At 35.6% G+C, this 13810-nt stretch overlaps 1 protein-coding gene across 6 annotated transcripts in view; it reads right to left on the reverse strand.

The window, feature by feature from the left end:
- Positions 1-13810, reverse strand: part of MAPRE2 (microtubule associated protein RP/EB family member 2) — an 87121-nt gene that overhangs the window by 29981 nt on the left and 43330 nt on the right. For 5 of the 6 annotated variants that reach the window (XM_039333511.1, XM_039333513.1, XM_039333510.1 and 2 more), the window contains one exon: positions 4272-4399. In XM_039333511.1, coding sequence (XP_039189445.1) covers positions 4272-4392 — 121 coding nt within the window. In that variant the 5' untranslated portion in view covers positions 4393-4399. Of the gene's footprint in view, positions 1-4271; positions 4400-4814; positions 4834-13810 lie in introns of those variants that run through there. The other variant, XM_039333512.1, reaches the window with a different exon arrangement.

The raw sequence follows: 13810 nt of genomic DNA on the forward strand, positions 1-13810 counted from the left end.
ATCAAAAGTCTCTCAATCTTGGCAGTGCTGCTGGCCTTGTAAAGCAAGGACTTGAATAGGGTGGGGTTAAATAGACTCACGAACGGTGGAGGGTCTGGGGATATGTCATCATCCTCTGACAGTCCCTGATCTGTCTGCTCATAGTCCTCAGCAGGAGACTTCCTGCCTCTGGAAGATCAAGAAGGGGAGATTGATTCCTGGTACACAGAGGCTTCCTCTTGAGAGAGGAGGGAGCAACCTCTTGAAGTCATGGACCTGGCCCTGGAACAATGATGCCTTGAAAAGGCCATGGCCTGAGCGACGGCCTGAGATACCAGAGATTGTAAGTGTTCCGATGACAATGCTCCTTGGCTACCTGTCATCCTCCTTGGGCCTTCAGGCCCTTCACTAAGAGGGGATTCGATTGCCTGTACTGCATCAGCTTCTGTTTCCAGAGGTTCCTGATTAGGCTTCCTCAGACCAAATATTTCCTCCTCTTTGTAATTAGGTGGAACTAGACGGTCCTGTGCTGCGGCTTGCCTCTTTTCGGCCCTAGAAACTGTTTTTCCAGGGCCTGGTGTCTATGCTTGGCCTCCTTATCCGCTGCCTTAGAAGGCCTTTTGCCAGAAATTGCTTTGGCTTTGATTCTGCCCGCCGCCTCCTGGTTAGATGATCTTGGCCTCTTGCGCCCAGGAAGGCTGATGGATGATTCCTGCGGTGATTGGGCAGTGTTTGTGTCTGGCATTGGCAGAAAGAGATATCCCAGCTCAAAACTGGGAGAAATCTCAAATAAGAGGCCTTGTGCAGGTTAGTTCAGGGGACAATTGTTTGAATTTGACAGGTTCCTGTGACTGTCTCCCCTTTGAAGAGGTATTCGATTGATTGATTTGATTTTTTTTAAATTTTTTAAATGCTTGGCTAGGAAGGAGGAAGGAGTTGCTGATTCCTATTGCCCTGAGAAAAAGAGAGCGGCTCGACTGCTGTCTTCACTTCCCTGCTCTGCAAACATGTGGAGGTAAAATGGCGACCGAAAGTCCTCTGATTGCTTTCCGTGGCTCAGCTGATTATCGGGAAGGCTGGCAGAGCTCAGTTTGCGCCCACCTATTGGCTGGGCTACCAGAAGAGCTGCGTGGTGAATTTAAACATTCCGCCGGCCGGCGGAACTTCAGGAAAAAACCGCGGGAGTACCTTAGCTCTCCACGGCTCAGCTGATCTCCGGGAGAAGCCTATGAGTCGTATCACTCTCCGCAGCTCATCTGACTTCGGGGAAAGACTGCGGAAGTTCTATCAGCTCTCCACAGCTCAAAAACTTTTGGAAAAGCCGTGGGAGGTCTAATAATACCCCCGGATCAGTTGGCTTAGGGAAAATCTGAGTGGCTGAAAACAGCCAAAAAACTCAGCTGCTCCATTGAGAAGGGAACTAAACAATCTCTGGAGAGGGAGGGGGTGTTGGGGGGTATAAGGAAAACAAAGGCCCTCCCCTCGCCCTGGAGCTCGCTCGGTGATCAAACAAAAATGGTGCCCCAGCTCTTTGTTCTGTCCGATGATCGGCTATTCTAAGAGCCTCGCAGTAGCGCTGCGATCGCCCAGCTAAGGGAAGAAAGCAAACAGCTGTTCGTCCTTTGTTCCCTCCCCCTCCCTTCGAACAAAGTTAAGATAAGGAAGAAAAAATATGACTTGATTCAAAGAAATTGCTTCTGGAGCCAGAAATATCAGTCTGAATGGGCTGAGACTAAGTCAAGAACTGGGGAAGGGAGGTCCCAGGGAGAGAGGCAGAACAAAATTGGCTGACTTAGTCTATGGGCAGAAGACAAGCAAAACCCACTGGTGGATTCTCCACTCGTCATGCTGGAGAATGATATTGCATCACTTCTGGGATGTTCTCAAATCCTTATCAATGAAGCATGGATAGTGAATCAGAAAAGGCAAATTAGCACCTGAGATCAAAATAAGAAAAGTTGATGTATCATTTTATCAAGATTCTAGCCAACCTATTAAAACAATGAAGATTTTCTAATATACAGAATTACTTTAAATCTCAAAGACTCAGGTATAAGGGATAGATTAACAGAGTTTCTAATTGCAATGCATTCATCAAGATAAAAGCCAAATATGAGATTTAACCAATTGATTTCCTGTCCACTCTAGGAAATTCAACCAACCTACCAACAAATTCAAACCTCAGATTGGAAAAGCACATTAAAGAGCATTGCTAGGATATTCACAAGCACAAATTTGCAATGTCCTATATTATTATTCTCCCTTCAAATCCACAATCATCTCTGGCTTCCACAATCCTCAGTTCCCTCAAATTAATACAATTGTATTCATTGAGCATTATTTGCAATTTATTGGTAATTGTCTGAATATTTTCACTGTAGATATTAATGTACAATAGCTAAAAGTGTAGGATAAGCATAAAGTTATGCAACATGAGCAATTAAGTCTTATTGCACTTATATTACTATTCATCTGTCAAGGATCACACATTTTCCTATTATCAAAATCTTACAATAACTCTTTAATAATCCTCTTTCCAGTGTATAAAAACATATATTGCACTGGAACAAAAAAGTAGAGACAGATTGAACAATAAACATTAATGACATCAAATAATAATTTATATTTAAGCAATACAGATTAAGAACAACACCATTTTACATCTTTCCCCTTGCACCTGCAGTTACTATATCTACACTCTCCCCTGGAGTTCTTTTAGAACCTGTTCCATACATAGGTGATTCATGATACCGATTTAAATGTTTTTCTTTAAACATGTCAAACTGCACAGTTTACCAGATGGATGGATGGATGGATGGATGGACGGATATTCATTTTTAACAGCCTTGTTGTCACAATTACTGTTGCTTTCAAGTCTTAAAAATTACAAAGTCTTCTGCCTGTGTGATACTGAGATGTGCTTAACCAAGCTCAGACAGGGCTGTCTAAAGTGACTGTTAACTAAATTACTAAAGTAATTCATATCTAGATATGACTCATGTGGAAACATCATAGAAGCAGTTGTAATCATGCATATTTATTCATTTGTATTATAAAGTTGCCAAACTTTCCTCCAATTAATTTTTATTCTATAGGACAGGTGTTCTCAAAACATATGTTCTACCCACCCATTCCTGTCAGTAGATAATAAAACTATCTCCCTATATGTTAACAATGCTGTCATTCTTTTTTTTCCTAGTTCAGATTGGTGGAAGGCTCAGGCATTAACAACATTCTGCCATCATGTAATGTTAGAAATTAATTTATTTAAAACAAAAGTATCAATTGCTACCATGATTTTAAAATAAGTGGTATCCAAACTGAACAGATTCAGGTTTTAAAATATTTAGGAATCCACTTTCAGTCTTCCATTATTTGGAAACAACAAAATCAAAAAATTACAGACTCTGTCCCCAAAGCCTCTATCATTGTAATTAGATTTGTTGTCTCTCATAAACAAAATATATAAATGTATACTTTACAGAAATAAAAGGTTATTTTATATAATGTGGTTGTGCATAGCTCAGAAATTTGAGAACAGAATATTCTGTACCCTTCTAGTTCCCCTCTAGACAATGCCAATTTTCCTTTCTTCTAGTTCAGCAGTTTTTTAAAGCAGATTCTTTGAACTACAAGCGTTTTGTGGTTTCCCTGACTTGGAGCTCCAAGACAAAACATGCCTGTTTCAGGTTCAGGCCATCACCTAGAGCAGGCATGTCAAACTTGCGATGTCACATGATGTCACGCGACATAGCATGACTTTTTCCCCATTGCCGGCAATGGGGTGGGCGCGGTTTCAGCATGACCCATCCGGCCTGCATACCAACAGTTTGACATGCCTAACCTAGTGTGAACAACTTTCGATTCATATAATCTACTTCCAGAAATTGCTCGACAATGTGGAGAGATTTGCCATGGTCTGGAAGATTATAATGTTCCAAAGCCATTAAAACACCAGTAAGTTTCTTCCTACCTGCAAGTATTTCCAGAACAATTAGGAAAATAAAGAGTCACCCTGAATTAAGACTAATGCCAGTAGCTGGCCAACAAACTGCAAACAGAAAAAAATAATTTGAGCGTGAAAGCCAACACAGAAGGTAATTTTTAATTTACTCTAAAAGTTCTATGGTACATTTTCAGAACAGATAAAAAATCTTTCCAGAAAGCAACATCTTAATAAAGTTAACATACAGTTCTGAATACCTAATAGAATGAAAAATTTCAACTATGTTTTGGTCATTGCTATGATTTTTAATTCCTAAATGTGATTTTTATTTAAAAAAATATCTTACCTGAACACAGTTGTTCAACTTTTGTGTAGTTTAAAGCTACTATGTCATTCACCCATGCAATGATGTCATGTCTGCTCATAGTCTCTTGGGTTATAGAGGTAGAATACACGTTGACCGCCATTCCCCAACTGCAAAATCATATATGCATAGGTAAGTTTGATACCAGAACATTTGCCATTCTGAATCCAATATCTATATAACACGTACTAAGTGAAAAAAACCCCAGTATTTCCAAAATACATTCATTACCAATTTAGTTTTTTCAGTCTCAAGCGTATTTATTGATCTGTAACCCCTATAATCCTCACTTAGCATGATATTAATATCCAAATATAGATGGAAAAAGAATTAGTTAAAGGAACTGAAGTCCAATGCATCTTGAGGATTCTCTGTTATCTGAATTTTCCCATTAAGAAAAAAAATTGCATACTTTTATAAAGACTGGTCTCCATTGTTTGACAAGAGAGAATCTTCAAGCCATTCTTATTTTAAATCCTCCCCTAAAACATCAGTGATATGCAAGACGATGTATTATTAACATACCTATGGAAATATGAGAACAAGTTCTCACATGGCCAAAAGTTCAATCTGAGTCCTTTGCATTGTGTGGGTATAAGAAAGTCCTAAAATTTTGAAAATTGATTTCATTATAAATAGAGTATGCATTTGAAACATAATAGTCACTAGAATTCTTCCACGCCTTCAAAGCTTTTCTGCAATAAATTTATTTCTCTCAGATTTTATACCTTTACAAATATATTCTCAAAGTTTTCATCTTCCCAACAGTTGGAAGCCTGGCTTGTATCAATATACAGCAACTCCCATGGTATAGTATTTGTAAATGTGTTGGACATTTTAGGATATATCCTGTTCATTGACTAACTTGTTTTAGTATCTTATCTGTTAATTTGGGAACTGTATATCTACCAGGATAGCTTAATTCTAAAAATCAATCATTGTTTATATCAGTAAGTAGTATGGAAAAAAATGTACGTTATGCCAAAAGATTATTATTATTATATGGTTTTTAGCTTTTCATATGAACTGGATATATATTCTTTAACCGAAGTGTAACAGTACTCTGTGTAGTACAGTGAAGGGAAATTAGTTCCTCTATTTTAACCTGTAAAATTCTTCACTCCATTAACTCCTTATCTCCCAAATTCAAAATGGACTTAATGTGCTTTGCATTTAACAAATGGCCATACTTGGCAGTAAATTATCACTTTAGTAAACTACATATCACAAGTATTTTGACCAATTTGGAGAATAAACAAGATTTCACAGAACAAGCCTTACTCTTCTAGAATGTAGGAGCTGATAGTTATATTTCACCAGAGGAGTGTAATATGTAAAATAATATGTAAAATATTTTACCAAACTGCCTATTAATCAGGTAGAAGAAACTGATAATAGAAAGGATTACAATAAACAATCACACTTGTATTGTCACTCATCGCATACATCAAATAAATATTAAAACAACAAATACAAAGAAATAAAAAATCCACATTAAAAGATAAATACCATAAAAACACATGATGCCTATGACATGAATTAAGATCATATAAAATCTCCTGTTGCTTATTTTATGGTGAGAAATTATTTATTTATTTATAGATACATATCCCCACTTTTAATTCATCTGAACATTCATTTTAAAAATATCAAAAAGAATATCAACAAAGACTAAAAAAAATATATTACCGCAATTAAATTCCAATTTTAAAAGTTTCATCTTTTGAAACATTATTTTAAAGCTTTTATTTAAACCAACTTCAATATTTTCAACAAAATAATATGTAAAATAATTTACCAAGCAAGTTATTAATCGGGTGGAAAAAAAAACTGATAATAGAAAGGGTTACAATAAACAATTAATCAACACTTGTTCATCTCACAAAAAGTGACCCTGGGTGGTGTACATCAAATAAATGTTAAAACAACAAATACAAAGAAATAAAAAAAATCCTCATTAAAAGATAAATACTACAAAAACAAATATACAAACCCCAGGCAAAGAGGGGATAAAAACCATTACCTCTAACTAAGTCTTTGGTTCCCTGAGAGCCCCAGGCCTAATAACTTAACCAGGACATGAGGAAATTCTAGAATGTCAAGAGAGATGGAACTAAACTAATCTTGGGGGAAGGGAAAAATGTTTCATAAGGTGGGGGCCACAGCAGACCTGGGACCTACCAAATGTAGGTTCCTAGCTGATAATACATCTAATGGGGCAGGCTAATGTAACTGGGGAGAAGCAGTCCCTCAGATAGTCTAGTCCTGTGCCATGAGGGGCTTTAAAGGTTAAAACCAAGACCTTAATCTCATTCTAGAAGCAAAGTGGCATCCAGTGCTGTTCAGGGAGTACAGGTGTAACATGCTAATTCTATACCAGCTGAAGCTTCCAGACAATTTTCAAGAGCTGCTGCATTAGATTGCATTGCAGTAGTCCAATCTGGAGATGACTACAGTATAAACAACTTTAAGCAAAGCCTTTATATAAAATAACTTATAGAATAAAAATAACATACTCCCTACACTGCAGTAGGGACCGTATTTTTCTGTTTTAAGAGAAGGAAGCTGCATAGCAGAAAGGGTAGAATGCTATCTAGTTTAAAAAAAAAACATAAATTCTTAGGCTGGATTGGTAAGAAGTTCCAAATCCTTGAAATATTCCCAGATGCTTTTCCAAGTATATCTTCTTTGTCCCACTGGAAATGGCTAAAGGTACTAAGGCAAAGAAGCAACAAGTATCACTGAAATCTTGCCTTTGATTCATCATATCACTAAACTGATGAAGTAATAGTTGCTCTATCGTATTTGCAAGATAAATATGTCAAGCTTTTAAAGAAAGAAGTATCTTAAAATGAAAATTCTCTCCTTCAGTAAAAATTACATGTCTGGCAATCTGTGCAACTCATATACAGTGCAATCAAACAATCCGTATTTGTATAGCTCAATCTTCCCCAATCTAATGCCTCTAAGTGCATTGAGCTACAAGTAATAGCTCTCATTATTCTCACCCAGACAGTAACTGGAGAACAGATGAAGTAGAGGTGTGTGTGTGTGTGTGTGTGTGTGTGTGTGTGTGTGTAAAAAAATTATTTACAGACAAAAAGCTCATGTAACAAAGTAAATATATGATTAAAATTTTGGTGTAAGATAAGATAAAATGAAATAAATCGTAATATGAATATAAATGTAATTTATTCCAAAGGTCAGGGGTGAGATAAGACATTTCACAAATTTTGTTTAACACAATGAAGCATCAATGACATACTTCTGGAAAACAGATAACCAGGATCAACATCAATTTGACCAGTCTTTTGGATTATTTGTTTAAACAACCTGTCTACATAAGATTAATTTGGAATTTCATATAGCAGTCAACCCTTGCTTCAAAAACATTCTGAAACCAAATTTAATTGTACTGAAAAGGACAACAGGATTTGCAGATCAGTCTCATGTTCTGAAAGAAAAATGAGAAAAGCTATTCTTAGATATCAGTGTTAATAACTAAATACCTTTTATCTTCATTAACACATCTAAGTCTCTAACTAAAAATAAAGACTGGGAGAGGGGAGAGCTATAATAAGAGAGTTAAGAGAAGAAACTGAAAATCAAATAGTCAACTGTGCCATGAAGAGTATAACAATAATGCATCAAGAATATTGAACTTTGAATTTTATGAAATATTCATTCTTAATTTCAATTTTGAATGTTGTTAGTTGTTCAGAATAAGAAAGTTAGATTTCTCTGTTTGCTGTATTTGAATCAAGACAGTGATAGTTAAGTCATCTTCCAATCACATGATACCAATAGAACACTAACAGTTTTATTATAGATAGGGAATATTGTTCCACTGATTTTCCATATAAGTACTCTTGAAAAGGATTGACTGGTTAGAAGATCAACAGCTCTGGATTTGAAAAACCACCAAGAGCTCTTAAATTAGCATTTTATAACTGCTGCAAGGACTAAATCAAGCAACCTTTTTAAAAGAAAAAAAATAAGTTTGAAGACAGATGACAAGAAGTGGATTAAATGCCTCAGCTCCTTCCACAACCCCCACCACTCATTCCAGAGAGAAAAACCAAGAATTTAACGCTGGAACCTAGTCTCTATTACCATTTTATTTCTACAGAAAAAAATGTCCAGATCACCAATTCTAAAAGCAGACCTCTCTGCTTTCAAAGTGTCAGGATATAATGTATCATTGCCAAAGCAAATTTATTCAGATGCACTTGGCCTGCTCAGTATGCAAATGGTCAGGCAACTAAATAATCCCAGAATGAAAAGTCCTGGGAAAAGAGAATCGATTTAATAGAATATGGCTTTTAAATTCAATGAGATTGAAAAACCATGGCTTTCAGGACAAAACAATGTAACTTGTACCACTTTGCCTGATGTATCTATATTTTATAAAATATCTAAGGGGAATGTGCGGAGAGACTCTTTCTTTCCTATCAGTTCTCATTCTTGAATCTTCCTAGAAATACTTTGCAGGCAGTGAGTGCATGATTTTTTTTTTCTTCCAATCCTGATAAAGTAAGCCACAAAGCCACCTGTACATTGAATTAATTATGTACAGATGTTTCTTATTGGAAATTTGATGTTTAGAGAAAAGAGGAGTAATTACAAGTTCCAGGAATCATATGATGCCTGGCCAAGATCTAGGTTTTTGCTTCTTGATTATTTGAAGTGATGACATGTGGTTTATATTATAAAATCATGAAAATCCATATTTATTCATATATATATAACTTGGAGGGTGGGGAATGCAACAAATATTGGAATGTTCTCAGAAATTTGCCTATGGTCTACTAAGCAGAAATAGGCATTAACATTTTTTCATGTTTCTTAGCTGATTTTGCTTTGGTAAAAGAGGCAGTTTTTTTTTTTTTTTTTTTTAAAAAGGAAGTATTATAAGCACCCACTTTCTCATTGGCTGAAGAACCCAAGCCATAATAGAAGATTTATAGTATTCTCATACTGATAACTGGGACTTGTGACATTTAGGAATTTGATTACCTCTCCTGTTATGACAAAAAAAAAAGAAAATAATCAGTCACAGTGCGTGGGTTTTGATTGTTTGGGCTATCCATGTCCAGGCAAGACAAGGGGAGTATTCTTAGATTCAGTACAATTTCAAAAGATACAACTAAACAATTTTTTGCAGAAAACAGCTATATGATAGATTTCTATAGCAGACTGCAATTGGCTTACTCTACAGTACTTAAGAAACCTTAAGTACTGACAATAGATCATATCTATAATAGAAAAACTGCATATATTTCACTAAATAGTCTTTCACAAGTGTTACCACTCAGATTCATTTAATTAGGCCACTGCAAAATTGCTTGGGCATTTGCTCATTTAGGTGCCTCCCCTGCTGCCCCAGATCATTCAGATGAGTTTATGCCAAATTGAGACTACCTATTCCCCAAAACAAAGCAGCAAAAAAAAAAAAAAAAAAATATGGGTGCTATATTTTTATTCCATTGGAAGAAGCCTCTTTTTTTTACTAAAAGTGAAAAAGTACAGATCAAATGAAGGAGAAAAAAGCAATCTATCTGCTCTCAACATTCAACTAAGAAAAAGAGAAGCTCAGCTGGGAGAGCAGAACCAGAACAAGGAGAAGCACTCAGCTCTAAGAAAGGAGAGATCAGTTTTGTTTATAAATCTGTTTCCTGACAGGAAGTGGGTTTTATTGGTTCCTCCAGAGATTCCCACACTGAATGAGAATGCATCAACAATCTTTCCTAATGTGGAATCCTCCACAAATTTTACATAGCAACTACTATTGCCACTTCTGACTACAAGTGTAGTTTAAACTATCTGAAAGGGATTACATTAGAAAAGCGAGATTAGTATGTATTCCTCAGCATAATGTTCAGTATCATGTAATTTAGGGAAATAATTTCCATAAAGAATTATATCCACAAGCACATGCTTATTACTGGGTCTTAAATTCAGTTACAGAAGTTATAATTTTTGCCTGGACTCTTCAAGTGACTACTTATTATTTTTTGCCTCTGTATGATTCATTCAGCCTAGTAATCATCACTGCCCAATCTGTTCCCTTCAACTGTGTTAAGACTCTAAGTCTCAGAACTGTCATTTTATCCACAATTAATAAATACATGCAGCTCTCTTCTTTTCCCTTCCCTTTTTGGGCTACAATTCTCATTCTCTCTCTCACACACACACACACACACACACACACACACACACACTTTCACTTCTATACAGAGAGTTCATTCATTGTTAAAAAAACTGGGAATGTTTCTAATACACCAATATGTTTTATTTAAAAATGGGATTTTCTGTAATGAAGAATATACAGTATCTGTTTTTAGAACTTCAGGCTATGGCCAGATTGACATTTTAAAGTTAGCTTTGAAGGTGACAAAACTATTGCTTTTTAGGTTTTGTTACAATTTCTGACACTAAAAGGAATAAATCAGTAATTTCTTTTTCAGTTCAAAAACTATACTATATCCTATTCTTCTTGAGACTCCACATCTGTTATTTTTACATTTCATTTTTTTCAAACCTCACTGCTTAAAGACTCCAATTAAAACTATGGATATATACCTGCCAAGTAAAGATAACTTTTTATAATTTAATAAACTGGATTCCAAGGTTTCATAATAGATCTTTTAGTCTGAGATGCTGCCAAAGTTCTGTGTTATTTCTGCAGGCCATCATAGTTTCACTTTTATCAAAGGTTACTGTAAGCTACCAAGCAGCTGCCCCTCTAAGAAACAAGACTAAGGTGCTATAAAATATTGGAAGAAAGATTCAGTGCCTACTATGGAAGAATGGATACTCAAGGTGTTTAATTTAGCAGAAATGGCAAAAATTTCTGCTTATTTGAAGAATTATTCACAAGAAAGATACATTTCGGTTTGGAGAAGATGGATAGTTTATATTCAGAATAAATATGAGACTAAAAAGTATTATCTAGCTTATGAGTAAATTTTAGATTATTACTAATAGTTTAATATGGTTGAATTTATATTATTTTATATTATGGTTTAATTATATTATTATTTTCGTTTTTAATTTGTTAATATTTATTTTGAAAAGGAGTTAAAGTATGTTATAGATTTGATTGTTAGTATAGTTGGGTAATGTTAGTTAGATTATGATTGTTTATTTGTAACCCTGTAATCAGCTCTGGGAAGTGGGGGAGCGGGGGAGGGATTTGGGATATATATTGTATAAAATTTTTAAAACCTTTAATAAAAAGAAAGATGCTATAAAATATATGCTTAAACATGCTGAACAATTTCTTTTCAAATTCTCAACAAAACTGGGGCCAGGAAAGCAGGAAATAGGCAATTTTTTTAAGGTTACCACAAGAATAATATTTAAAGTAGATTAAAAAAATATGTAAGATGTAATTTTTCACATGAAACACAAGGACATACTTGTAGGGATTTTTTAAATGAGAAATAAGAACTTATATAATTATTTGAAATAATCTGCCTTTGTTCAAGCAAAACGTACATTTATTTCTCTGAAGCAGTATTCAACAGAACTGGAATTTTCTTGAAACAACTGAATACAAGTATTAAAACATCTAGCTCCGTCATGAACATTAAGAACATCAATAAATTAGAAGATATACTGTAGCTAAAACTAAAAGCTACATTCCTACTCCATTCTATTTTGGTTCACCCACACAAGAAATTTCATTTCTAACTAAAAAGTAATACATTTGCATTTTAATGAAAAAAATGAGTTGGAAAACTTCTTCCACATGCAAAAGGAAAAAAAAAGGAAGAGAAGGAATGTAAGGAAATCCCTTGGATTTCCTACTAAGAATCAAAGAAATGTACATGACCTGGTCCATTGCTACTGAAGATATACTAGTTAGATATGTATCCCCAAAGGTTTAGAGATGTCTGAATACAAGGCTGAATCTGTACTTAAATTACCATATTTATATTTCTTTTATAATATTTCTTTTATTCAACATAAATATATGATCATATTAACTGTTTCGTATTTTCTGTTTTACATGTTGTATTCTGATATGTCCTAATCGCTAAACAATAATCTATTACTATTACTAGCATATGTAGAATGTACTTAATAAAATATCAGATTCATAATCTGGAATTCTCTAGTCAGTTCTGTAAAAAGTTAAAGCTTTTCAGAATTTAAAGGAGTTCAAGACTCTAGAACAATGGAGGAATTTCATGTAGATAGTTATCAATTTATTATCAATCACCTAATGACTGTTCAAAATTACAAGAGACTCAGGAAAAATTATTTATGACCCATCTTTGAAGTTACCACTGCACCCAGGAGGCCACATGATTTTATTTCAGACAGTTGGCAACCTTATGACTGATTGCCAAGCATCCTGCCATCATGTAATCACCATTTGCAGTCTTCTCTATTGGCCCCCTCAGAAAGCCAGCATTACTGGAAAATATATACTTACTGTTCAGAAAGATTGCATTTGCTAGCTTTCTAGCCAAAATGCAAATTTTCTGAAGGGTAGAAAAACTAGCACACAGAAGGGAAGGGCTTACTTTCTCCAGCCCAGACCAGCAATCATCTTTTGCACAATGAGGGGAGAGGAATCACCTTGCTGGGCCATTAAAAGGCAATTCAGATCTTCAGAATTCAAGTTTCCTTTCTCTAGCCCAGTCTGGCACTTCCCTTTCACACATGAAAGAGAGGGAAGGGTTTGTGATAGACAGGAGAAATGAAGCTTGTCTCTTTGGTATCCAATCTTTGTTTTCCAGCACAGCACAGGATTTCCCTTCTGTGCATGGAGGAGAGCTGACTGCCCTCTTTCAGCTGGCTGCTTTTTCATTCTGCCTGCTTAGTGACACAACTATAAGGGCCAGGTTTGCGGTTGTTGAATGAAGCAGACACATAGGCAACTCGCTAAATGACTGCAATGAATTAAACCAAAATTCCAGGCCTAATTGTAAGTTGAGGACTACCCATACCATTATGAATGAACGGAGAAAGGGGTCCTTCTCTATTATTTATCTGATATTAACTCCGTATTTTCAGAGAAAAGCACAGTATCACATCTGCAACTAAGAAGTCTGTATAATGGCTGTGTCAAAATTCATTTATTTTTACAGTTAATATTCTGGTTGCACTGCTTTCCTTTATTATAAAGATTGGGCCAAGGTTAATTAGTTCCTAGTAATATCATAGACTACTATACCAGGGATCCCCAACCCCCAGTCTGTGGACCAGTACCAGGCCGCGGCATGCGAGCAACCGGTCCGCACAAACAAGCAAAGCCCCATCCGTGGGATGTAGGCAGCACACAAAACCACGCACTCTCTGGTCCATGGAAAAAAAACTTTCTCCATGAAACCTGTCCCTGGTGCCCAAAAGGTTGGGGACCTCTGTACTATACTACTGTCTGTATTGAACTACAATGCAATACAGTTATAATCATACATAATGGCTTTGGAGAATTCTGTTGGCCATCTCTTAATGGAAATTGGCAATAGAAACTTAGTTTAGAGGCCACATATTAAAGATTTTTTTGT

This window comes from Crotalus tigris, unplaced genomic scaffold (genome assembly GCF_016545835.1).
Source record: "Crotalus tigris isolate CLP2741 ecotype Arizona unplaced genomic scaffold, ASM1654583v1 scf7180000024506.7606697, whole genome shotgun sequence".
Taxonomy (NCBI): domain Eukaryota; kingdom Metazoa; phylum Chordata; class Lepidosauria; order Squamata; family Viperidae; genus Crotalus; species Crotalus tigris.